The sequence below is a fragment of the Mytilus galloprovincialis genome, chromosome 7 (assembly GCF_965363235.1).
Source record: "Mytilus galloprovincialis chromosome 7, xbMytGall1.hap1.1, whole genome shotgun sequence".
Classification (NCBI taxonomy): Eukaryota; Metazoa; Mollusca; class Bivalvia; order Mytilida; family Mytilidae; genus Mytilus; species Mytilus galloprovincialis.
Genome location: NC_134844.1, coordinates 18,756,906 through 18,781,691, shown reverse-complemented (window position 1 = coordinate 18,781,691; position 24,786 = coordinate 18,756,906). Strand labels below are relative to the sequence as shown.

The window sequence follows — 24,786 nt, the reverse complement described above, 5'->3', positions numbered from 1 at the left end:
TCAGGGAAACAGATGTGTAAAATAGGTGAAGGTTTTTTTAGTGACGTTATTTATCTTAACCTTCTTTTCCACATAAAAAAACATTAACCAATATCTAGCAGTCCAGTATATATTTCTGTCAAATCAACAAAAAAACCTGTCTTTATACATTCAGAAGTATTGGTCCAAACTGCAATATATCTTTTGGGTTGATGGTGTCTGATTGTATTAACATTATCTGTGTTATGTCATATTTACTTTTGTAAGTGTGTAAATTTCAAGAATTTCATAAATAGAAACCAGTATGGTATGTCACAGATTTTGCATAAAACCTCAACATACTTAACTGTTTGAAATATAACTGAAAATCGAAGAACAAATGCATTTATCTCAACAATTCTTTCAAAAAAGTTTAAATTTGTATACAAAACACAAAATATTGCCGAAATACCTTTTAATTTGTCTGAAATAATTTCTAATACATAGATTTGTCTTAAAAAAAACAACATATATATATGTTCTTGATACATAAAATTTGAATTTTAAATCTGCTTTTTGGCTGCACAGACATTCAAAGTAATTTTTTTAACAATTTCAATCTACCAATAGGCCAGTTCAAGCTGAATCTGTCATTTGACTTCCATAACTACCTGATTTAATGTACATGTAGGCATTGTCACTTCCAACACATGTTAAAAGAAAGTGTGAAAAAGTTAGATCTTATAGTCTGCACAAAATATTTTGAAAATCAAAATCAAATAATTTGGTGACCATCAATTAAGTAGTACAGGAATTATTTACTTACCGAAAAAAAATAATTCTTAACTACACTGTGCACAATAACAATTCTGAAACTTTAATAAAGCAGGGATACCGGCGCACCTATCTGGTAAAATTACGTCATAAAATCGTTAAAAATTGACGATACTTTCCCATGAAAGACATGATTCTAGAATTGGCCCATTGCTTCTGTGCCCTTGAATAAGAAATTAGGAAAATCAACATGAATAGGATTATTTTAAGTCCCATGGGACAGTATCAAACCAAGATAAGTAAAAGTTGGGACATGGATCGGTTCAAAGATATCATCTGAAGAAAACAATTCAAAATTTCTGTCAATTAACAACTACTGTGAACTGACTTTTGAATTACCCAATTTTAACCTTTGAATAATTGATTATAATATCATAAACAATCCTGAAAGCCACCATCATAAGCTTTTATGCCCGATTTATGGGTATTGTGTTTTCTGGTCTGTGCATTCGTCCGTTCGTTTGTCCTTCATTCCTCCGTTAAAGTTTTTGGTCAAGGTAGTTTTTGATGAAGTTAAAGTCCAATAAACTTGAAACTTCGTTAACATGTTCCCTATGATAGAATCTTTCTAATTTTAATGATGCCAAATTAGAGATTTTATCCCATTTTCACAGTCCACTGAACATAGAAAATGATAATGCGGATGGGGCATCAGTGTACTTGGGACACATTCTTGTTTTAACATATTTTCTTTTGGACCTCATGTCTGAGGATGGGTTTTACTATTCTTACTGCTTTTGGAAGGTGCTCAACAAGGGACCAGTGAAGGTCAATGATAAATAGCCTACTTTGGGAACTCGAGGCACACAATTGTGGAAGTTCTTAAAACTTCTTTCTGCAGTTAAAAGGAGGTATAAAAAGTAATCCATCTCTTTTGTAAAAGATTTCAGTGACTATTTCTCAATATTTTTCTTGTTTGAAACAAGAAACACCTACATGTCCTATAGATGTCAGAGATTTTACTTTTTTTTTTGTACTTTTGCTAAGAAAAGTTGCATATCATCAAAATATAATCCTTATTCTACGACACACGTGTATATCATTTTGTTATTTCAGTTTGGTTGAACTGACTGCATTCATCAGTAAAATTGTTCATGTTTATTATGTTGCAAGTAAATAGTTCACCACATGTTTCAACTATGAATGAATTCATAGGAAATCCTTTTGTTTACATTATTACATTCTTTAACATTGAAGGCGTAGCTGTATAAAATTTACAATTTCAGGATATGATGCATTCTGGGTATTTTTTTTAAATTGAACATCCAAACATAATTCGCAATATTCCTAAACAAAGACAACTGTGAACAGGCTCAAAATACCAAATGTCATAACCTTATTTCATGCCAGCAACAGCTAAGAGTTATAATGACAGAGTTGTCTGCCATATAATTAAAGAGTGTACTAATTGATAGTCAGATTTATACCCTAACTTTGAAGAACATTGAGTTGAAAGATATTGGGCACAAGTATACTGAAATTGTAATTATTCATGGTGAATTGATTTGATAATAACAACACACTCCCCAAAAAATGAAAACTATAAAAATTATAATCGTGTCCCACTGTCTATATCACTCTGCTCAGCTCTTAATAAAATTGCATATATCCCAGCTTTGTGACGTCAAATACATTGACCCGGCGTGAATAAGTTTCACCTGTTTATATCAGCAACGTCATAATGTTTGAACCAACGTTGATAAGTGTGACCCAAACTTATCAAGTCCGGCATCTTCCAGTTGCTGCTAAAACTAAGAAAACACTTCAAACAGACACAAATGCAGCCCAATAAATCGATTATCAGATTATCTGCATATTGATATTGTAAAATTTCAGCTGGTTGACACAATATGAAAGCTTTTTTTATCTCCTTTGCTGCACTCACTCGACAAAAAAGCTTCATATTATGTCTGGCAGCTGATACTTTAAGATATCAACATTTTTTTACCATAATATATGATGATGGAGAGAATAAAAAATTGTATGTTTGTTTCGACTCATATGTACCCATTATCAGGTTGTTCACATGTTTGCTCGACACAATATGAAGGCTTTTTGATCTTATTAAATTTAATTACATTCTGAAGTAAACAAAAGGTTTTAAAATGTCTAATGTTAAAGATGGACATCGGTACAGGACATATGATGTCATACTGGTATGTGCAAATAACTAGATCAAAGACTTGCTGAATTTTTAATTTAACACAATTAAAGTGTTGACCATAAGAGAAATAGGTTTTACAACTTGTGATAATTGGAAATCGCTTGATATCGTCTCTCGTTATTTAACTTAAATAGTAGTAATGAACTTGTTTATTATAATATCAAAATTAAATAACTTGAGTTGAAATGATGCGATATAACCAATTCTCACTCGTTAAGAAAACTTGAACTCTCCAACATTGTAGACAAGAATATATTTCATGTAAAAATCACTTTTTTATTGATATTTTTTTATTATAAAGCTGATCTCTATCTTCTTTAGTTTTTGCACAAAACATAAAACAGGATAAAACAATGTCATTTAAGGACAATAATTCACATAAAGAGTAAACATAAGATTTCTGCAAATTTGCAAGAATACCATTTTAAAAGATATTATACAATTATATCATGCTTACAAGGGGTATTTGCCAAAAATACCGGTTGAGAGGTACAAATTTCCAGAGCCGTTAGTCGCGGGAAATTTGATTACCTGGAAACCTGTATTTTTGGCAAATACCCCTTGTAAGCATGATATAATAGTTTAATTCCACCGAATGTTCCACCTCAGAAAGTTTATTATAATCAGGTATCATATGAAATTTCGACTTGAATGTATAATTTTTGTATACACTGCAGCTGTGCTATTTGTGCAGTCAAATTGCATTGACCGTATAATCATTTCTTATCATTTTTTATATGTCACTGACTGTATATATATCTCCCTTTTTATGATAATAAGCTGGTTTTCGGCTGACTACTACACTTTGTTCATCAGTTAAGTGAAGCAAAATACAAGTGGATTGCAGTTTTATGTGACCAGTTGACAATTCGTTTCCGTTGAGTTTTATTTATGACATCATTCCCGGAATTTTTACGTCAATCGGTTCAAATTCAATAATGATGCTTTGTATCCTAAATATTTCATCTGGAACCATGAATTTAGAATAGAAATAATTCATTGACTTATTTTTAGACATGGTATTCCCCATCTGCCATGGTATTTGCTAGGGTATTTCCCATCTGCCATGGTATTTGCTTGCAAATACCCCGGCATATAGAATTCCCAAATGGCAAATACCCCAGCAGAGAAAAAAAAAATCTCAATATACAGAAATTGGTGAAAAATACCATGGTTCTCATGCAATCAAAATACAGCATTATTACATAAGGTGGAATTATATTCAATACTTATTTCATAGCAACTAAAACATTACTACCTCTCACATTATAATTGACCTAACATTAACAAAATGCACCGGTACAGAAATATTTTGGAACACTTTCAATAAAAGTAAATAAGTGGAATTAAAATCTTCTAGGTTTGCAGTATGCTTTATTTTATCACATTGCACAGTAATTAATGAATAGTCTTATGTCATTCCTTACTTATAAGTTATAATGTATATTAAAATCTTCATTGTGTATTTTTGTCTAATATCATGCGATAATTTAATTTTGGATATAACAAATCTTATGATTGGCTTAAAGATTTTTTGTCCATCAGCTCACATACATACGTTTGTCATGCGATCTTGACGTCATCAACAGTTTTTCCATAATTTACTCCTCAAAAATGGAATTAAGAATTAAATTATTTATAAAAAATAAAATTGAAAATGGAAATGTGGAATGTGTCAAAGAGACATCAACCCGACCATAGAACAGACAACAGCAGAAGGTTACCAATAGGTCTTCAATGCAGTGAGAAAATCCTGACTGACTGTAAAAAAAAATTTTTTCAAAATAACCTCAAAAATGTGGTGCATAATTTTAAATAAAATATCGAAATTATCCTGTGATCAGCTTACTTTTTATGTATTATGCATCACTTTTCTCAATAACAGTTATGCTTAGCATTCCTTCGTTCAAAAGATTTGTTTAAAAAATCTGGCAATCCAAAACAGATTAATGAAAATCTGCACAATACAATTGCACTTATCAAAATGAAATGAGAACTGCAAATGGAGATAAAATCAAAGAAAGGGTAATCAATCCATAGCAAATTTTACTTAGTAATTCCAAATAAATTAAACAGTACAACATAAGCTGTAATAAGCCTTTAAAATGGACACATCTAATTCATGTAATTTACCTTAAATACACACATAATACTAACACATAACAAAGTTACAGGTGGTCTGTATTATTTGTTTTTTTGTTTATCCTTTACTGTGGATTTATGTATTTTCTTGAAGAATACTTATTTTTGTAGATCTATACCAATACCAATTTCCATGAGCTGAGAAAAATATATTGTTTATTTGATAGCATGGTTTTGCCAATGTCTGCCTTCAAGCCAATAGAAAATTCATACTTTGTTGACTATTTAAATTTGGTAAACCTAAACCTATGTAATCTGCAAAAAATTGGTATCGAACAAATAATAATGAATCCATAATTACAATTTAAGTGCAAGTTTTTATAAGAATAATGCAATTTAAAGAATACTTGGTAGAAACAAGAAGCTGTCAGAGTGACAGCAAACCAGATTGTTCTGTGTCCTTGCATTTTGCAATACCACAAGGACAATAAATCCTGAACAGTATTAGTGACAATCAATATAGACCTCCATTTTGTCATTAGTAACTGTAAAAACACCTTAAAATTTTAAAAGATTCGTATGAACAGTTTGAGTAAATGCACAGACACTGTAAATCCCCAAATCAATAACCTTTGAAAAACCAATTAAAGGCAAGTTGACTGAACAATTCTATTTTGAAGTTACCTTAATCCTGAGATAGAAATGGTATGTCTGTTTGATAATTTGAGAAATCTCTATAACTTTTGGTTAAAATTATAGCTAACTATGGAGTAAACTCCCCTTAATTCTTTATTTCTAGAGCACTTCAACTTAATCAGATCTTGAAATACCAGAATATTTCCATTTTAAATTCTGAATTTAAGTTAATAAGAGGGTTTTTGTAGGTCATGTCTTCACCAGTCTTATTATAAGACATATAGGCACTTAAAGTTCAAGATTTAATAAAATACGTCATAAAATTTGAAGTCCATTAATTCTACAAACTGTTGCAAGTTAAATGATCCAATCAACAGGATAAAAAACCAAGAACCCCTGTACTGATAAATCATGTTATGCAGCTTCAGTACTCTACTGAATAATATCACGTAATCCACAACAGAGATTTTAGATATTATTGTCAATTTGACTTCTAACACAAAAAATAAAATTAACATAGAAACCTAATGGGAAACTTTTTTAATTATTGACCAAAAATTATGAAATTAATAGTCAGAGTCATAAGTATCATATATTAACATACATCGAGGAAAAAAATATCAATTTTAAAAAACTAATTTTTAAGATTCTTTTTCTGCAAATATATAGAAGTCAAATGGAGTTTAAATATCACTTTTAAAAAACTAATTTTTAAGATTCTTTTTCTGCAAATATATAGAAGTCAAATGAACTATTAATGGTTATAAGTAAAGGCCAATAGTTCCTTAAAAGAATCATAAAGAGTTAGACAGTTTAAAAAGAGAGAGAGAGAGAGAGAGAGAGAGAGAGAGAGAGAGAGAGAGAGAGAGAGAGAGAGAGCATATATTGTTTTATGATACTGAAAACAGTATTTTCTGCATTGCCTTTTGACATTTTTGCAATGTTATCAAACAAACAAAAATTATTTTAGTCAGAAACTAATTTTCAATCTGTTCTCATAATATATGTGTATGTTCAAAATCCCAAAATAAATGTTTTAAGGTGGCTTGTGGGTACACAAATTTCAGCAAAAAATGAAACCTTTATTTTTTCATTATAAATTTTATTCATCACACTATAAGATATTACTTTATGATATTGTACAAAAATCAACCCAAGAAATCGATTCAGTTTGTCCCCAGATGACTTTTAAAATGTTTATATCATTAAAAAAGCTCCAAATTATCTCCCTTTGGTGCAAAAATGCCATTTTTTGGCATCAAATTTGAAATATCTTTTTTAACTCATTGGTGACCTATATTTTTTATTATTGTTTTCAAATAAGCTGTACATAAACTTAATAATTGTCAAATTTAAGCGATTTCTGTAATTATGTTATTTTTTTATTTTGATAATACCTCTATTTCTCCTATTAGTTCAACAGAAAACAAGAGGCTGTCACAACGACAGCAAACTGGATTTATTAACATTTATTTGTGTCCTGGCAATATCACAAGAACCATTACTGATGAATGGTGAAAGTGAAAATCGTCAATATCAAATTTGACCTCCATTTTGTCATCAGTATCAACATATTAAAATTTGAAACGCCTAATTTGAATGGTTCATGAGTAAATGCAACAACGTGAATGGAAACGCCATTTTACAATCTTTCAAGAACCATAACTCCTGAACGGTAAAAGTCAAAATCGGCATTATTGAAAACTTGACCTCTATTTTGTCATCAGTAACAACATATCAAAATTAGGGAAGCTTTGGTAGAACAGTTCATGCGTAAATGCACGGACACGACTGGAAACTCCATTTTTCAATCTTTCAAGAATCATAACTCCTGAACGGTAAAAGTCAAAATCGTCATTATTAAACTTGACCTCCATTTTGTCATCAGTAACAACATATTAAAATTTGGGAAGTTTTGGTGGAACAGTTCATGCGTAAATGCACGGACACGACTGGAAACTCCATTTTTCAATCTTTCAAGAATCCAAAACTCCTGAACGGTAAAAGTCAAAATCGCCATTATTGAACTTGACCTTCATTTAGTTGTCAGTAACAACATATTAAAATTTTAAAAGCTTTGGTTGAACGGTTCATGAGTTAATGCACGGACAACATTTGATTGCCGCCCGCCCGCCCGCCCGCCGTACATCCCCAATTCAATAACCGACATTTTTGTCACAAAAATCCGGTTAAAAAGGACATTAACAAAAATGTATGCTTTTTTCCGGAGGCAGATTATGAGCTTAAATGAACGAAAATAAAGGAATGGAGGAATACAATGGGTTAAAAAGATTGCTAGAAAATCTTTCCAATTTTTATTTCATTCCAGGTACTTTTTGCACCATTTTAACTGGTTATAACTTATTAAAGTTTATTTAACTGGTAGTTTAAATTTACTGTCACATATTTTGTTTAGTTTAACCTGCATATCACTAGTTAATTCCAGTAGAAAACAACAGTAGGCATACTCTGTTGTGGGGGCCCTGTTGTGGGGGCCCTGTTTGGTATTTTTGCAAATGGTCTGACTAGGTTTATTCACCACTGTTTGAATGGTAGAAGAAATATACTTTTAAGGGTGATGAACAATTGCTTTGTGTCTCTCCTGTTACAAGCAATTTGTTGAAAATAATGTTTGTAGTTTCCATTTGATGTTTGATACCTTGTCATTAAACTATTTTTATGGAATTATCGCTTTTCCTAGGTTACATATTGATGTATAACCAAAAGCCTCAAGAAATCTGTCAACAAAAACATTAATTCAAACAATTCCTTTTAACTGAATTTCAAAGGCACTTGTCTAATTTTTTTTAACCTATAAACTTAAATATAGCAATTGTTTTTATTTCAAAGTTTTTTAGAATCTAGACAAGTGCCTATAATAAAATCATAGAAACTATAAAATATTTTTTATAAATTTTATAAAAGGAAGAAATTTGTTAGTCTGAATGCAGACAAAAAGAAGATTTTTTTTTAGTACAAAAATTTGCTTTTGATTAAAAATACAAACACAATTTGATATCAAACTCTTTTCAACTATTATGGGGTATTTTTTAATTGTATCTGTTTTTTTTTCAATAACACTTGATTGAAGTTTGTTTGAAAACTTAAAGATTGTCCAGTTGTTTGGTATGGACAAAGTTTGGTTACAGGATGATTGAAAGCATTTGGAATTATTTAACAGATGCTTTTTTTTCTGTGTTTTAAGGTTTCAACATCAATTTTGACAAATTATTTATGAATTCTTAATATAAATCCATATTTAAAAAATTTAAGATGCAAATAATTAAAAAGTTCAATCCTCCAACAGAATAAGTTATGTTTGACAATGTTTGTTTTGAAGACATATTTTAATCAACTTTACAATACAAAGGTAGTTAGAAAGTCATAAGATGAATATGCAATAACAATATACTTCAACAACAAAAAAATCATATGAAGATAGACAGACCAACAAACTAAGTTAACTAGAAGCTTGGATATAACAATTAACCTCAATCTTGACCAAATTCTCTGATCAACATGAAGTATGTTCTACAAACTTTGTAAAGATGCAGTGATAATATACGTATACAATATTGGTTGGACATCAAACAGTTAAAAATTCAGCTTTGGTAGTCCTAGTCTTTAATTGTATTGTTCAAATATTTTATTATTTTTTTTTTTAATGTGTTTTAACGCCATTTTTAAGCACCATTTTTGGAGCTATTTTGCAGTGGCCAGCTTTTAATTAGTAAAGGAAGACTGAGTGATTGGAGAAAACCATGACCTTCAATATAAAATCTGACAATCCTAATCCATTTAGATTGGAGTTGAGTGCACCAATATAAGATGGGTTGGAATTCACACCCTCCAAAATGTTAACTTACCAGCTATAGCCTGGATAAAGTCTGGGAAGGACTGATGGTCAAAGTGTCCTTCACATTCTACTCGGCACCTCTCTTCCTCTTTGTAGTATTCTGTAATGGCAAGCTCAATCAATTCTATAGCGTTAGTCCAATCATCCTGGTCATAAGCATTCTCTCCTTTTATTCTGTAATCCTACAATAAAATTACCACTTATTTTATAAGTTCTGTCCTGCAAAAAACAAAAAAAAACAAAAGGAAAATTGTACATGTTTGGGACTCGATGTGTCATCACTTACATGTTCCATAGCTAGCTATGCTTTAAGGCAACATTAATGGTTTGTTCAAAAATAATAATAAACAAGAAAGTGCATGCATATAGTCACCATAAGCATATGCCTCTTGAAATTGAAAGTGTCTGCAAATAAGTGTCTGAGAGATCAAGAAAAGGCATGCAGTTGGGGCTTTGGTAATTAATGAAGGCCATTCAGTGACTTATAATTGTTAATGTCTGTGTCATTTGGTCTCTTGTGAAGAGTTGTCTTCCAAAAATCTTCTTTTTAATATATTAATGTTACAAATATATTTGTTTTGAAAAACGCACTCTATTGAGCAGGGAAATCAAAACCAGAAATCTTATTGTATACCAGTAATTTAAATAAATTATCTAAAATATTGAAAACTAGATTTCATGCTTATCGACCCTCAGTCTTATATAACAGGGAGAAGTTTAACATGTTTAAGTTATAGTGATCTACTGGCATCGTTCTTTTCAATCTTCTTTTTGCTATTATATACAACTCTTTGGTTCAAATTCCGATTCTATATAAGAATGTAGACCTATAATCCAGAAACTACTTTACAGAATGTTTTCTTGGTCTATTCTTACATTTGTCTTAGTAACTATGACCTTGACCTCAGATTTAGTGACCACAGGTCTCAATCCTCTTATTGTATGTAACCACATAAACAGGTAAAGGTGTAATCATTTATAAAGTATTTCATTCAGAATCAGGAAACTACTTTCCAGCATGAAATTAGTTTATTCATAGTACTATGACCTTGACCTTAAAGGGAAAATTCACGATTTTTTTCTTATGGTTTAAATATGTTCATAATGACATAATATATATATTCACAAAGTTTTATCGCTAAATGTGCAGTAATAAAGGAGAAATTCAATAATTAATGAAAAAATATTAACTACTTCCTGTAGGTCGTGACGTTTTCTCCTGGTTTTTGCATGCCGGGATTTAAAATACAATCATTAAAAGTCTTGGTTTTTAATCATATTTTAACGTAATCGTAAGCGCGCCGATGACTTATGCTTTATCTAATAACCAGCCGATAATAAGAAGATAAAACGCACAGACGTGCAATTGTACACATTCATAAGATAAATTTTCTATGTTAAACGTATATATTCGAATTATTTTTTTAGACAACACAAAAAGTTATAAAATTATTTTTAATTAATGCATTTTCGGACTGATAAGGTGAACAAATTAAAGTACAATAATCTGTAAAGACAATATGTTGGTGTACTCTTATTGACCTTTTACTATCTCTGCTATGACTAGGTTTATACGATGTGTGTATTCACGGTTCTGTGGCAATACTCGTAGATGGCTTGTTTAAAGGTAAATTGTTATTTGCACTTCGGTATTTAACCACGTCTCTAGGGCACACCTTGCCAGGTGTGACTGTCTATTCGGATCAGTGGATTATAAAACAAGGGAGCATTTAATACACACATTAAAAATACAGGTGACAAATAAAAATAGATCGCGGTGGAATTATTTAATTATATTTGGTGCTATTATTTATTTGAATTCAAATAAATTAATTTACTAAGAAATAAACAGTTTTCGGTTAAAGACGGGAAACTTAATTCATGTGTCAGAATAAAATTTGTCTTTATTAGGCAAAAAAATGTACGAGAACACTTACATTTAGACTTTTGAAACCCATGTATTAATTAATATCTGAAACTATCTGAAGATAACTCTACCGAAGCGGAATATAATTGTAATTGTACGAATAAAGAAAAAAAAATTGTTTTTAAATCTTTGCACATTTATGATTAATTATTGTTATCTATTGTTCATTTAGTTACTTAATTAGTACCTAAAATATGTCTACCGCTCGGCATTAAATCTTGGTGTGGTAGGAAGGGATTATTACATATAGATTATATTATTTGGATGAGGATTTGATCAAGCCTATAAAAACACATTAATTAGTTAACATACATTCGAGACCAAAGGATATTAACTTTGCTAATTCAATTAACTTTTACTCACACATATTTCTCTCATGATTTGTGCGTGCTTGTTTCTATAGGACAGTGTATATATGGTCCCAAAATTAATCATAAAATCATAACTAAAAATGTCTTGTTCGGAGGTTGATAGTAAAAAAAAAAAAAAAAAAAAAAAAAAAAAAAAAAAGAGGTTGATAGTACTAACAGTGGTTCCAGTCCGGTCAAGAGAGGCAGATTTTGACGAGTATGGTCAATTTGGGTACGCACTAGAGCCAGAGTATACCGAAGAAGAGCTCTATAAAATGGAAGCTGCAGAAAGTTCCCGAAATCAAGATATCCTTAGCAACCCTCGCCAGTTTAACACAGATTGGTGTTCGTGTACTAAAGGCATAGTTATTCCGTTATTGACGGAATGTCTTTGTTGCCACGAATTTACTCTCTTTGATGGTAATATTGAATTGGGTGAATGCATTAGTGACAATATCGATTTCAGAACAGTTTGTCTGAACCCGGTTGTTCTTGAAACAAGCTGTATAAGTTTTCCGAGGTACAAGCGCCATAGAGGGAGAGCCCCAGACGTACTAACTCACAGCCATGTTCACATTTAGTTGAATTATACAATATACTTTTACTTTTGTTCACTGTTGAAGGCCATACCGTGACTTATATAGCTGCTTAAGTCCACTTCATTTGGGTAAGTGTCTCCCAAGTAAACAAACCACAACTTCTTATTTAATCAAATGACTTATCTTTTTGCGAAAGTTTGGTATGCAAAAGTGCAAAGTTATAAATGGGTGTCTTGCAATATCGAAGTGATAATCTATTTGTCAGATCTCTTATATCTTTTGACGAAATCAAACCATCATCGTATATTCTGCATTTGTATAGACCGAAGTGTACTAAATGATATTCATATTATACATGTTAAATGAATGAACAAATATTAAACCTATCTTTTTATTGTTTTCCGCCCATGTCTGCTCATCGCCAGAAATAAAGTTTGTCGCACGAAAAAATGGTATTAATTCCAGAGTCAAAATTTAAAGAACTTATTTTCCATGTTTTCTGGTATTGTACGAAAGAGAATTGACCTAACAAAAGAATTGCTATCTTAGGCTGTTAGTAACACATCTAGAGCAGTGGGTCGTTGTTGGACATATAAATCTTAGAAAGTGTATCATCTGTTAAATTTGCAGGTCACTGAAAGGGGAAGTCCCATACGGAAGTAGGTGTTGATGATTATTTTTTTTATCCAGTGACACATATTACATGCGTATTCTTGAACGTATGATACATCATTTACTCTCAAATTGCAAAAACGAAAACTTCCAATTGTATTTATAGTATTTGTATTTTTATCCATCTGATGAGTTAAGCCTTTTTCAACTGATTTGTATAGTTCGTTCATATGTTGTACTGTGACACCACTGTCCAAGGTTATGGGAGGTTTGGGATCCCACTAACATGTTTAACACGCCACATTATCTATGTATGTGCCTTTTCCAAGTCAGTGGTCTGTAATTCAGTGGTTGTCGTTTGTTAATGTGTTACCTATTTGTTTTTCGTCCATTTTCTCTTAAATAAATTAGGCTGTTTTTTTTTAATTTTTTCGTTTGAATTGTTTTACATTGTCAAATAGCTGACTTTGCGGTAGGGGCTTTGCTTGTAATTGATGGTCGTACAGTGCAATTATATAATTTAGTCCATCCAAAGCCATCTTTATTTAACTATTTAGGAATTAATGTTCTCCTCAAAATATAGTTTAAATCTCACAACGCATGAATACTTCAGCTATTTGAAAAAAAAGATATTTTAAAAAATTGACAGGAAATTTAAGGATCTTCTTGGAATGGAATCGAAAAATTACGAACAGATATTCTTTTCAAGTGTGAAAAACGTCAATCAAATTTATTCATAATCGGAAACGTCCTTATTAAAATAGTCTTCGTCTCACAACCGTATAATACTTTAGCTATTTGACCAACAATGTTTAAAAACAAAAGACAACGAATTTAATGTCATCTTTCCCTATTTTTTAATGTAATGATAAGTCTGTTCAACTGGCAAGGATACCCCTAAAGCGGACAAGCAGTTTATTCTTTAAATTGCTGTCATTGAATATCAAGAAAGAAAATAAATCCCGAAATTGATTTGAAACTTTAATACTCAATAGTTTTCCTAGAAAATATTCGCTTCCTTTGGGGATTATTAGTGTACGTCCAGTTGCATATATATTACATGAATGTCGGAACAATTGTGATGATGACGAATTTCTTCCTTTATTCGAGAACAATCTAATTGATATATAAATCTGTGATTTTACTATGTTCATAACTTCGATGAACCAAAGCAAGTTATATATCGACCTGTATTTAAATCAAATTGGTTCTCTTCTTCTTCTTCTTCTTTTGGTATACAATAATCTATCGAATTCGTTGATTACATACTGTTGGCATACGTGGACTAGTCTATTTACAAAACTTTTACCCCAATTTACACAAAATGTATGTTTCTTTCTTATGTTCAATGTATACATGTATATAATTTAAATTGCGCTATAGTTCCGTAACTTTCTATCCAGGCGTATAAACGAATCGTCGGCAAATGCGTACACTTTTTTAAATCAATATTTCTGGTATGTTCCAATCTGTCCTTTACTATTGACAACGAGTTTATATTACATTTTCCTAAATTAACCCTTGGAAAAAATATGTAAAAAGATTTTTATTTCTTCAAATCTTTTTTTTTTTATGTATTATTTATATTTTTATAAATAATATTCTTTACACCAGAAATGTTATTTATAAACAAGCGTATGAGTTAAGTAATGACTAGTATATTATATCACTCTCGGACACGCAAGACAGAGATGTATATTATACACCTGATAGTTCAAAATGGAAAGTTATAAGTTATCGGCCGTGTACACCGATCAATACCTACAGAAGTGAAACGATGCATGAACTTGCAAGCCTGACAGGAAATCGCTTGAATACCTGGACGTGTCACCTCACACCCCTAACAATACCTTTGGGAGTAATACCTTAAGCCATGCTGGTGATCAGATTAGGAAAGATCCGAATTTATTTGAATAAAGTTTATTACTTTAAAGAATTATGAACGAATTACATTTTCGAACACAATTTTCACGGAACACTTATTTATGATTTGAACTTTGACTTTTTAATTAATTCCAATATTAACAGTTTAAAACAGACTATGGTTATTTAAAAAAAAAAAAATAAGAACATTTTCCGTATCAAGTTAGTTAGTCAGATAAAACAACCGTACGATTGACAAGATATCGACACGCAATTACGACTACATCGGTTACTGTAGTTTTGGTCCTTTGTGGTTTATAGACATATCGTGATTTTTAATCGTAGAAGATGACAAAATGGCGGAACGCAGAGAATTGATACTCAAAATTTAAAATCGATGGTGATCTCTTATCTAGGGGAATAAATCTTTAATATCTATAAATTTGAGAATTTTCATACAGAATGGACATAATATCAATTTTTGATTTTTTTGCGAAGTTTCCCTTTAAAGGTAACTTCTTCAAAAATGATATATGACCAAATATCCTAATTTAAGTTGGCAACTGATTAAAAAGTTTTTGAATTAGCATGAAGAAAACAAGATGGCAGACTAATTGGTAAAAAGATGTATTCTTCTGCTTATTTGAAGCATTGGATATAATAGTTAAATACTCAATGTATCTTCTCAATGACTTATTTAACACACTGTAGATGACACTGAATTTATCAAGTTGGAGACTGAACATGACCATACTTATGTGGTGCAAATATGAATATAATATACTGAGTTTTGATTATAAAATCTATAATCTTTATTCCTTTACATGTGTTTTAAATGTAAATTTATTTTATCCTTTTGACAAATTTAGATGGACCAGATAATTTGATCATGTTACATGAACAACTGAAAGAGAAAATCTGGTAAACTTGTCCCCCACAATCATTAAAATTATACAAGAGACTTAATTTCTCTTTCTTACAAAGGTTGCAGGCTTGTAATTGACTGCTCCATAGGCTTACATGCAAAACAGCTAATTTTTTTAAATGCTGCGTATAGAAAATGTATTCCATTAACATATCATGTACGTAGTATTATGCAACTGTGATTTAATGGGGAAAAGTGCATCATGCTAGGAAAAATAAAAAAATATGAAACTACTTTTTTTTGTATGCAAATAGATGTTTTACTTCAGCATAAACTTTCAGTCAAACAGAAAACATGGAGTCCAGAAATTTTTTCTAAAAAAGGACTATTTTATATTATTCACTCTATGTCATGTGTGTATGTTTTGATATGGAGTGAACTGGAGTTGTAATACAACTTAAAAGCTTGCTTACGTTCATGTTTAAGTACAATGGTATAACAAATATTTCCAACCATCAAATGGACTTTATTCATCTCAATGTTACAAATTCCTGTTACTGTCCTGTTACCAGGTATTGGCCTTAAGACAGCTTACGTTTTTGCAATGTAATGGCTCAAAACCCATATACCAGAGGAGTGAAATACTTTCAAATAAAATATTTGAATTTCTGTTGTAATAAACATTTTATAGTGTTTTGTATATGACTTAAAAACAGATCCTGTGTCCATGCTTTACTTACACAGATCTGACAATGATCTATTCAAACTATGAAATGATAGGTGCTTCAAAGTTTTAAACGGAAATTGGACTTTCACTTACAAACAAAATAAAAGGAAAAGAAATGAATTAAAATTTAAATGCGATTTTAATTTTTGCTTTATTGAGAAAAATCCTGTTTAATTCATATTAAAAATGTCAAAATGTGAGTTTAAATTATTGCAATTATAACCTTGTCGGCTTGTCAAAATTTTTGCAATAATAAAAACATCACAATAATTTCTGAATTCATAGTATTTATTCCATACCTGATAAGGTTTTTTCTCCAAATCCTTAAAGTCTTCATCTTTAACTTTAAAGTCTTGTCTGTATGAATGGATATTTGCCACTGTATCTTCATCTCCTGGGTTTCTCAGGAAATAGGTATATGCTGCACATGCTGCATCTGTGTATCTCTCTAACTGAAAATAGATTAAATATGGATTGACTAACTTTTTTCATAGTGCTTTTATTTGATGAGATTGAAAATGGCAGTGGACAAACTTGAAATGTACCTGAAAAAGAGGCAAAAGACACCCAAGGGATATTTTAACTCATTAGTTAAAAACATTTCTGATGATAATGCCATAGCAAAATCTAAAACGATCAAAACAACAAAAGATATTGGGGTTTGGCATTATAAATACAGGACCAAATATATTTTTACAGGTGTCCTGTCAGTCCTGTGCAAATTTGCAGGACTGTCAAAAGACAAATAACAGTATACAAGACACAACATAGAACACTAAAGACTGAGCAACACAATCTGTACAGATAATATAGCTTCATATTTTATTCTTCAATTCTGATTTTTTTCTTGTACATGCAAGTCTTTCATAATTTTAATCCAATGGGAATGGGAAAAAAAATCAAAGCGTTGTAAGCGCTGAGGGCAGTTAACCAAAAACCAAGGCAACCGTAATTATGAAAACTGTGGCAAAGTTGCCTCAACATTAAACATTCATATATAGTACATTTATGTTTATCTAATGATTTATTTATTAAGGCAAATAATATATATCTAATCAAGGTTTCAAAAGCAATGCATATAGCAATGTATATTTTTTATGGTGAGTCTGCAGTGGTACAAGTTCCCAATGATTGCAGTTGTTCTACTTGGTAGTTAACCTTGGTTTTATTTGAATGCTAGAAGTTCAAGTTGACTTAGTATGAACATGTAATAGTATGAATGGACTGGTTTCCCTGGAAAGAAAACTGAATTTGTGTTCTATAGTACAAAAGTTATGAGACACGAATCAGACAAATGTTCACTACAACAGGGATCAAAGGTGAGGTCTGACTGACTTACCCATAGTAAATGTAAATGGTTTGTTATTTTGTCCCATACATATGAATATATATAATTTAGGGGTGGGGATCTCAACGGTTTTCAAGTTCTCAAACAGGTAGGGGTAGGCAGAGGATTTAGGGGGAGGCGCCCCCCCCCCCTTTTGGGAAAAAATTGGTTGCTTATATAGGGAATCACTGAAGCGTATCTGGAGCGGGTCCCCTCTTAGGTCAGTCAGTGGGCCCCCACTTATGAAAATTTCTGGATCCCCCATTGGGGGTAGGGTGATCCTAGGGACTTCCACTACATTTCATTTTATTTGTTATATTGTCCCATACATAAATATATATGGTTTAGGGGTGGGGATCTCATTGGTTTCCAAGTTCTCAAACAGGAGGGGTAGGGTGACCCCAGGGACTCACTCCCCCTATATTTCATTTAATTAGTTATATTGGCCCATATATGAATATATATTGTTTTGGTGTGGGGATCTCGACCGTTTCCAAGTTCTCAAACAGGAGGGTTTGGGTGACTACAGGGACTTCCCCTATATTTCATTTGATTTGCTTATATTGTCCCATACATGAGTATATATGGTTTAGGGGTGAGGATCTTGACCAGTTCCAAGTTCTCAAACAGGAGGGTGTACAGTGACCCAAGGGACTCCCCTATCTTTCATTTGAATTGTTATATTGTCCCGTACATGAATATATATGGTTAAAGGGTGGGGATCTCAACGAGTTTCAAATTCTCTAACAGGAGGGGGTTGTGGTGACCCCCAGCGACTCTTCCTATATTTCGTTGATTTTTTACTGTAGTATTGTCATAAACATGAATATATATGGTTAAGGGGTGTGGATCTCGACCGTTTCCAAGTTCTCAAACAGGAGGTGTAGGGTAACTCCAGGGACTCCCCCTATATTTCATTTTATTTATTATATTGTCCTATACTTGAATATATGCAGGGGCGGATTCAGTCGGAAAGGGGGGGGGGGGGGGCGTGCAACCCCTTAAATTTGCAGAGCATGGGTTGTTCTCAGCTTAATAAAGAATATTCCGATAATTTTACCTCAAATTTTTTTTAGTCTCGCCCTGCTCGGAGAAAATTTAAGTTTGCGCCCCTCCTAACCTAAAATCCTGAATCTGCCCCTCATATGGTTTAGGGTGGGGAGCTCGACCTTTTCCAAGTTATTAAACAGGAGGGGGTAGATCCAAGTTATTAAACAGGAGGGGGTAGAGTGGCCCAAATGATTGAGATAAAAACAAAAACAAAAAAAAAACCTTGAAAAATTGCAGTAATATGTTTACACTTTAAAAGCATCTCACATGCATTATCATCATTTATCACTGATAAAGAAAATTTATACTGTGACCATGAACATGTATATTGTTAGATTATACTATTTCCAGCTGTCACGTTGTATTGGATTTTTAAATTAAAATTTGTCAAAAAGAATTTTGAGTTTCTGTATAAAATATTTTTCTGCTTTTTCTTTCTTTAACAGATATCTTTTGGTTTACAATTCTAGTGTTTATATTCATTTACCATGCATAGATGTATTTTTTCACCTGCTTGGATTTATTTTGTAATCGATCGCCAAACCTGGAATTACCCTTATCCGCTTCCGGAATCGGATCCTATATTGTAAAATTTTGTCTTGACGGCCGCCATTGTTATGTGTTTACAATGTTGTTTTTGTCAATCAGATACGATTTTACTCGAATTTATACAATATTTTTCGGCGATTTTCTGTATAAAGCTGTCGGTTGAACAAAATGAACATCGCTGTCATGAATAATATTGATAAAAATAATTTTTTATCTCGTTCAATTGGAGACTTTCGTAAACATGGTGAAAAGGTGTCAGGTTTGCAAAGTTAATTTTTATTTTCTTTCAGTGGAAGGTGACTACGTCGAGCGTAGCTAGAAACTAACTATCCTAGTCGAAATTCCGCTTGCAATAGTGGAAGGTCGCGGACCTCGGACCACCGCTAATTTGCACACCTGCCTCCAAATTGAAAAGATACGAAAATTTCTTTTCTAATTTGAAATTGCCGCCAACAGCATGAACAGTTGAACTTATTATATAATAGACTACTGACGTAGTTGTACTACGTATTGATGACAAACAATATTCCTACGACTTTTGCCATTTGGGAAATCTAAACTACTTGTCTTAAAAGATTTTTCGGCGATTAAATATTTCATACAATAGTTCTTTGACATCTTGGCCAAAAGCACAAGTCATAATGAACTACACAAGGATTCTTAATAAGCACTACTTCCTATGTGTAACTTCAAAACTTTTGGATAAATCGACGATTATTTAAGGTTTTTCTGGTCATATTTTTTGTAATCCAGAATAAAAAGTATTAAAAAAGTGTTCAATTAGTTATATATAACATAGTAGCAAGCTAGATAATAACAATGGCAAGTATTTCAGCATTTATTGGGTAGAACACAAATCTAGGGTGCTCGCATAATGCAGCTTAACTGCATAATGAGTAGAAAATGAAATTTTGTTATTGTTGACAGAATGCCTTTAATTTAAGTTCAATTTTTTTGTTGCTGCAGTCAAAATCCAAATTACTAATGTGCTGGATTTATCTTTGAATTTTCATATCACACTACTTATTTAATGATTTATCAATAGATTTAATTTTTTGAAAAAAAAATAATACATTTTACTATTTTTAACAGCCTTATAAATACAGATTGTTGAAGATTTTTTTTAATACTAGCCTGGGTTTTGATAGGACTAGCACAAAAAAGCACTTCAAAAACTTCTAACATGCTGTATATAAATATTACTTCATGAAACTAAACAGTTAAATATTTTTCAAACATCGAGCATGAAAATGAAAAATTAATTATTATTTCAAGGGTGTATGTGGACTAAAGGTAATTCCTGTTGGAAATCCTTTAAACACCTAAGAAAACGAATTGTCTTGAAAACGTATTCAAATATAGAAAGAAAAATGAAACTTTTGGATAAGTAACATTTTATTTTTTATTTTTAGCATTATAAAATATAAAGTATAAATATGCAAGTAAGCTTAGGTCAACACTATAACTTTTTATTTTAATAAATGTTATATATATATATATATACCTGTTTATAACACAATTGAAGATAGATGTATGGTACAAAACTTTCAAATTCTTTGTCAAATTCAGAATTTACTATATTTTCAATGCCTAACTCCTGTGCCTGGCACTTTTTCAAGCAATGTGACTCTTGAACCATCCTTTCAAAGAAATTCGCTTTAAATAAACTGTTAGAATCATTGGAACTTTTGAAAAGAAAATGATCGTCAATCATTAGGCCTCCATTACATTTCAATCGGCAGTCAATTAGTGTTCCCTTGTATAGTTTTCTACTCTCTATAGCCTTCTCAACAAATCCTATACACTGAAACCATTTCTCAGACCTGATAGCTTGTAATCCGGACAGGTAAAAATTATCATAAGTCAGCTTTGGAAAATCACTGTGACTATGTGTGTTCATAATTAAAAATGTCAGGAAGATAATTGAAACATGCAAATCAGCAATTTTTCCCAATTTTCCTGTGTTCAAATGATTTATCCAATAGCATAAAAAGCTCCTGATTCCCAATATGAAATTCATGGTATTGCTTGTTTGACTTCAACTTTTCAAATGACTGAAACTGAGTCTCTATTGAGTATTATAGAAATAATGTTATGTAAAATAACTCAGTTGTAAATTTCAATAATAGGATCGAACTGTATTAATAACTTCTTATTTATATCAACTAAACAAATAAAGTCATTACATAAAATCTTTTAACAACTTTTTAAGAATATTTTTATGGTACCATGTGTCAGTAAAGAAACATGTGTGTTTGACATATGGCAAAGTTCAAAAATAAATAATCAACATTTATTTATACTTTTTTATACTTAAATTGATGCCTTACTGTAAAAATAAGTTATGGGTTAGTTAATTTTTTTCCATGTGGTAAAACATTCTAATTCAAAAGTACATTTTTGATTCATATACAAACTTTCAACTGCATTTAATATCAGAAATGAATTTTGTTCCATGTGTGTAGAATACTGAAAAATCTAAATTTGTTGAAAAAAACAAGTGAAACTGCGAGCTACTGCTCACTGATGATACCCCCGCCGCAAGTGGATAATATTAATAGTGTAAAAATATGCAAGTGTTCGGTAAACAGGAAGTTGTCGAGTGATGAATCTGAAAACGCATCACACGGTATAGCTGACTTATATAAATCCTGAAACCAAATTTCAGAAATCCTTGTATTGTAGTTCCTGAGAAAAATGTGACAAAATTTTCAACTTGGCTATCATGTGTAAAATCAGACAAGTGTTCGGTAAACAGGAAGTTGTCAAGTGATGAATCTGAAAACGCATCACACGGTATGGCTGACATATATAAATGTTGATACCAAATTACAGAAAGGATGGATGTGTAGTTCCTGAGAAAAATGTGACGAAAGTTTCATGGGACGGACTGACTGACGGACTGACGGACGGACTGACAGACAGAGGTAAAACAGTATACCCCCCTTTTTTAAAGCGGGGGTATAAAAACATATAATGCTATATTTTGTCTCTGGTGATTCTTAAAAAGTTATTTCTTTTCTAATGACAAATAGATTACACAATGCATACTGACCCTTTATTGTAACATTTTTCAAGTAATAAATATTTGACAAATCAATTGTTTTAAACTTAAAACATGAATCAATGATATTTTGTTCTCAGCATTCAAGTTTATGTGTTTTTGCCCAATCTGGTGGAATTTAATTATTAATTTTAGTTAGGAAAATATTGATTTCAAAAACTGTGAACAGTTTATATTCAATCAAATGAACAACAAATCTCCTTTAGATTATAATGATTAAAATTAATCCAAAGGAATATTTAAAAGATTTCATCACCTAAAAACTCTCATTATTTGATAAAACTGACAACATAGATTTGTGTATCCAGTAGTACCTCAAGACTGTTGAATGATCTTTAGGTGTTTTTTTTATGTCTTGTTGGATTTCTATCTCACTGGTTAAATCTACATACTTCCTTATATATATTCATATGTCAAACAAAACTATTTGAATAAGTTATATAAAACTGCGGAGAAAAGATTTGATAAGGAGTGGCAATAGTCGTGATAGTCTACAGAACTATATGATTATTAAAAAAGAAATAAAATAAAGAACAAAAATCGGCATCAAATTAGAATTAAAAGATAAATAATAAGATATTTGGGGTGCCTTCACCATTAAATTTATGTAAGTGTCTTACTATCTGATGGTATTTATATTGACTTTTCTGGAGAGGTTGTAAGTCATCTGAAATTATTGACAAAATTTGTTATGTTGAACTAAAATCTGCATCTATAGTATATTTATGCTATAATATAAAATGCTAAGTCTAATTGGGATCAAGATATATAATATATACCGGTATGTAGAAATTTCTTTGCAGCAGCCAAGTGCAGTTTTAAGGTACAGTTGACACAAAACATATATGTGACTGAACACTATCATAATGATCATCAAATTAAATTTGTTTCTAGCCAGGAAAACTTTAAGCGTGACACATGAAAGTCAAATAATTAAGGGTGAAAACCGGAAACTAAGAAGCGGGACACAGGAAATTACAGGCACTACTATGGAAGCGGAAAGTGGGATTACAGGATACTCACTAAATAATAAGCGGGATCTGGGATCAGACCCCCTCCCCTATGAGACCAAAATTTATAAGAAACTTCAATTACAATTCTAGGACTTGAATGTTTCTGAACTCTATGATAGTTCATTAATGTAATCAATAAGATAGTAGACAATAATTTCAGGGCCTTTTATAGCTGACTGTGCATTGTGGGCTTTGATCTTTGTTGAAGTTCTTATGATGACCTATAATTGTTAATTTCTATGTCATTTAGTCTCTTGAGGAGAGTTGTCTCATCATGCTCATTGGCAATCATACCACATCTTTTTATTCTCATAATAAATAAATGCTAGGAAAACTACATGCACCATGTAAAACTGTTCAGATAAGTAAGTACTGATTTATTTTGAACCAAATAACTAGATAAGCCTTGGACAACTCTGAATTTCATCCAGGCAATAATTTATAAATACTTTCTACAGTTGATTAATACCAATGTCATTGAATCTGGAGTTAGGACTTATCTATGTCTTCAAATAGAAGACAATGAAATTCATTACACATGCTATTGTAAAATAATGTAAAACTTCTCCTTGACTACAAATCAAATAGTTCAATGAAATTTCTGAACAACAAATTGATAAAGCGGAATAGTTTAGCTTATAGAAATTTATGCCTATATGAACATAATTTGTGTTTGTTATTTCTTTTATCAAGATCTATTAAACAAAATATTTGACAAATTATCCTAGCAGAAAAAATCACATAGATATGTGGCTACATGTTATTTCTCACTGCAGCTGTTATGACTGTTCATGACGTGTTCTGTGGTTGTCTCATACAATGCTAGGTCTCGGTCTCAATATACTGTGGATAGTAAAATATTTATTCTAGGATACCAAATTTTCATGGATTTCATGCAATTCCTGGTAAAGGTGAACCACAAATTTAGACTTGAATTTCATGTATGCAGACTGTGGCAAAAATTGTGACACCAAATTTTTATGAAAATATGATAATTCCTTAATCCACATGATCCATGAAAATTAGTACCCATGAAAATAAATGAATCCACAGAAAGTATTCATGCATGCATTTCAATCAGTAATGAATAGCTATTTGCTTTTAATGCAAATTATCAAAATATATTCTATCTTTTTGGGGAAAATAACCAATTTAAAAGAGTTAATAATCATGATAATATTGTATATGTATGCGATTGTTTCTCCTTTTTCAGTTCCAGTTGTTTCTCAGATTATAACTTGTACAAAACCCTTGGATTGAATGAATTATTTATTTAAGACATAAATTATTAATATTTCCTTGACCATGATTATTGTTTCAGTATCCTGACTTCATATTAAGTCTGTTGGCCTTGGTAAGTCAAAATATAC

At 31.2% G+C, this 24,786-nt stretch overlaps 1 protein-coding gene across 3 annotated transcripts in view; it reads right to left on the bottom strand.

Moving 5' to 3' along the window:
• Nucleotides 1-24,786, bottom strand: part of LOC143082463 (prolyl 3-hydroxylase 1-like) — a 60,242-nt gene that overhangs the window by 34,686 nt on the left and 770 nt on the right. For 2 of the 3 annotated variants that reach the window (XM_076258129.1, XM_076258131.1), the window contains exons 1-3: nucleotides 20,844-21,364; nucleotides 16,713-16,865; nucleotides 9,541-9,712 (exon numbers count right to left, since the gene is read on the bottom strand). In XM_076258129.1, the coding sequence (XP_076114244.1) occupies nucleotides 9,541-9,712; nucleotides 16,713-16,865; nucleotides 20,844-21,359 (841 nt within the window). In that variant the 5' untranslated portion in view covers nucleotides 21,360-21,364. Of the gene's footprint in view, nucleotides 1-9,540; nucleotides 9,713-16,712; nucleotides 16,866-20,843; nucleotides 21,365-24,786 lie in introns of those variants that run through there. The other variant, XM_076258130.1, reaches the window with a different exon arrangement.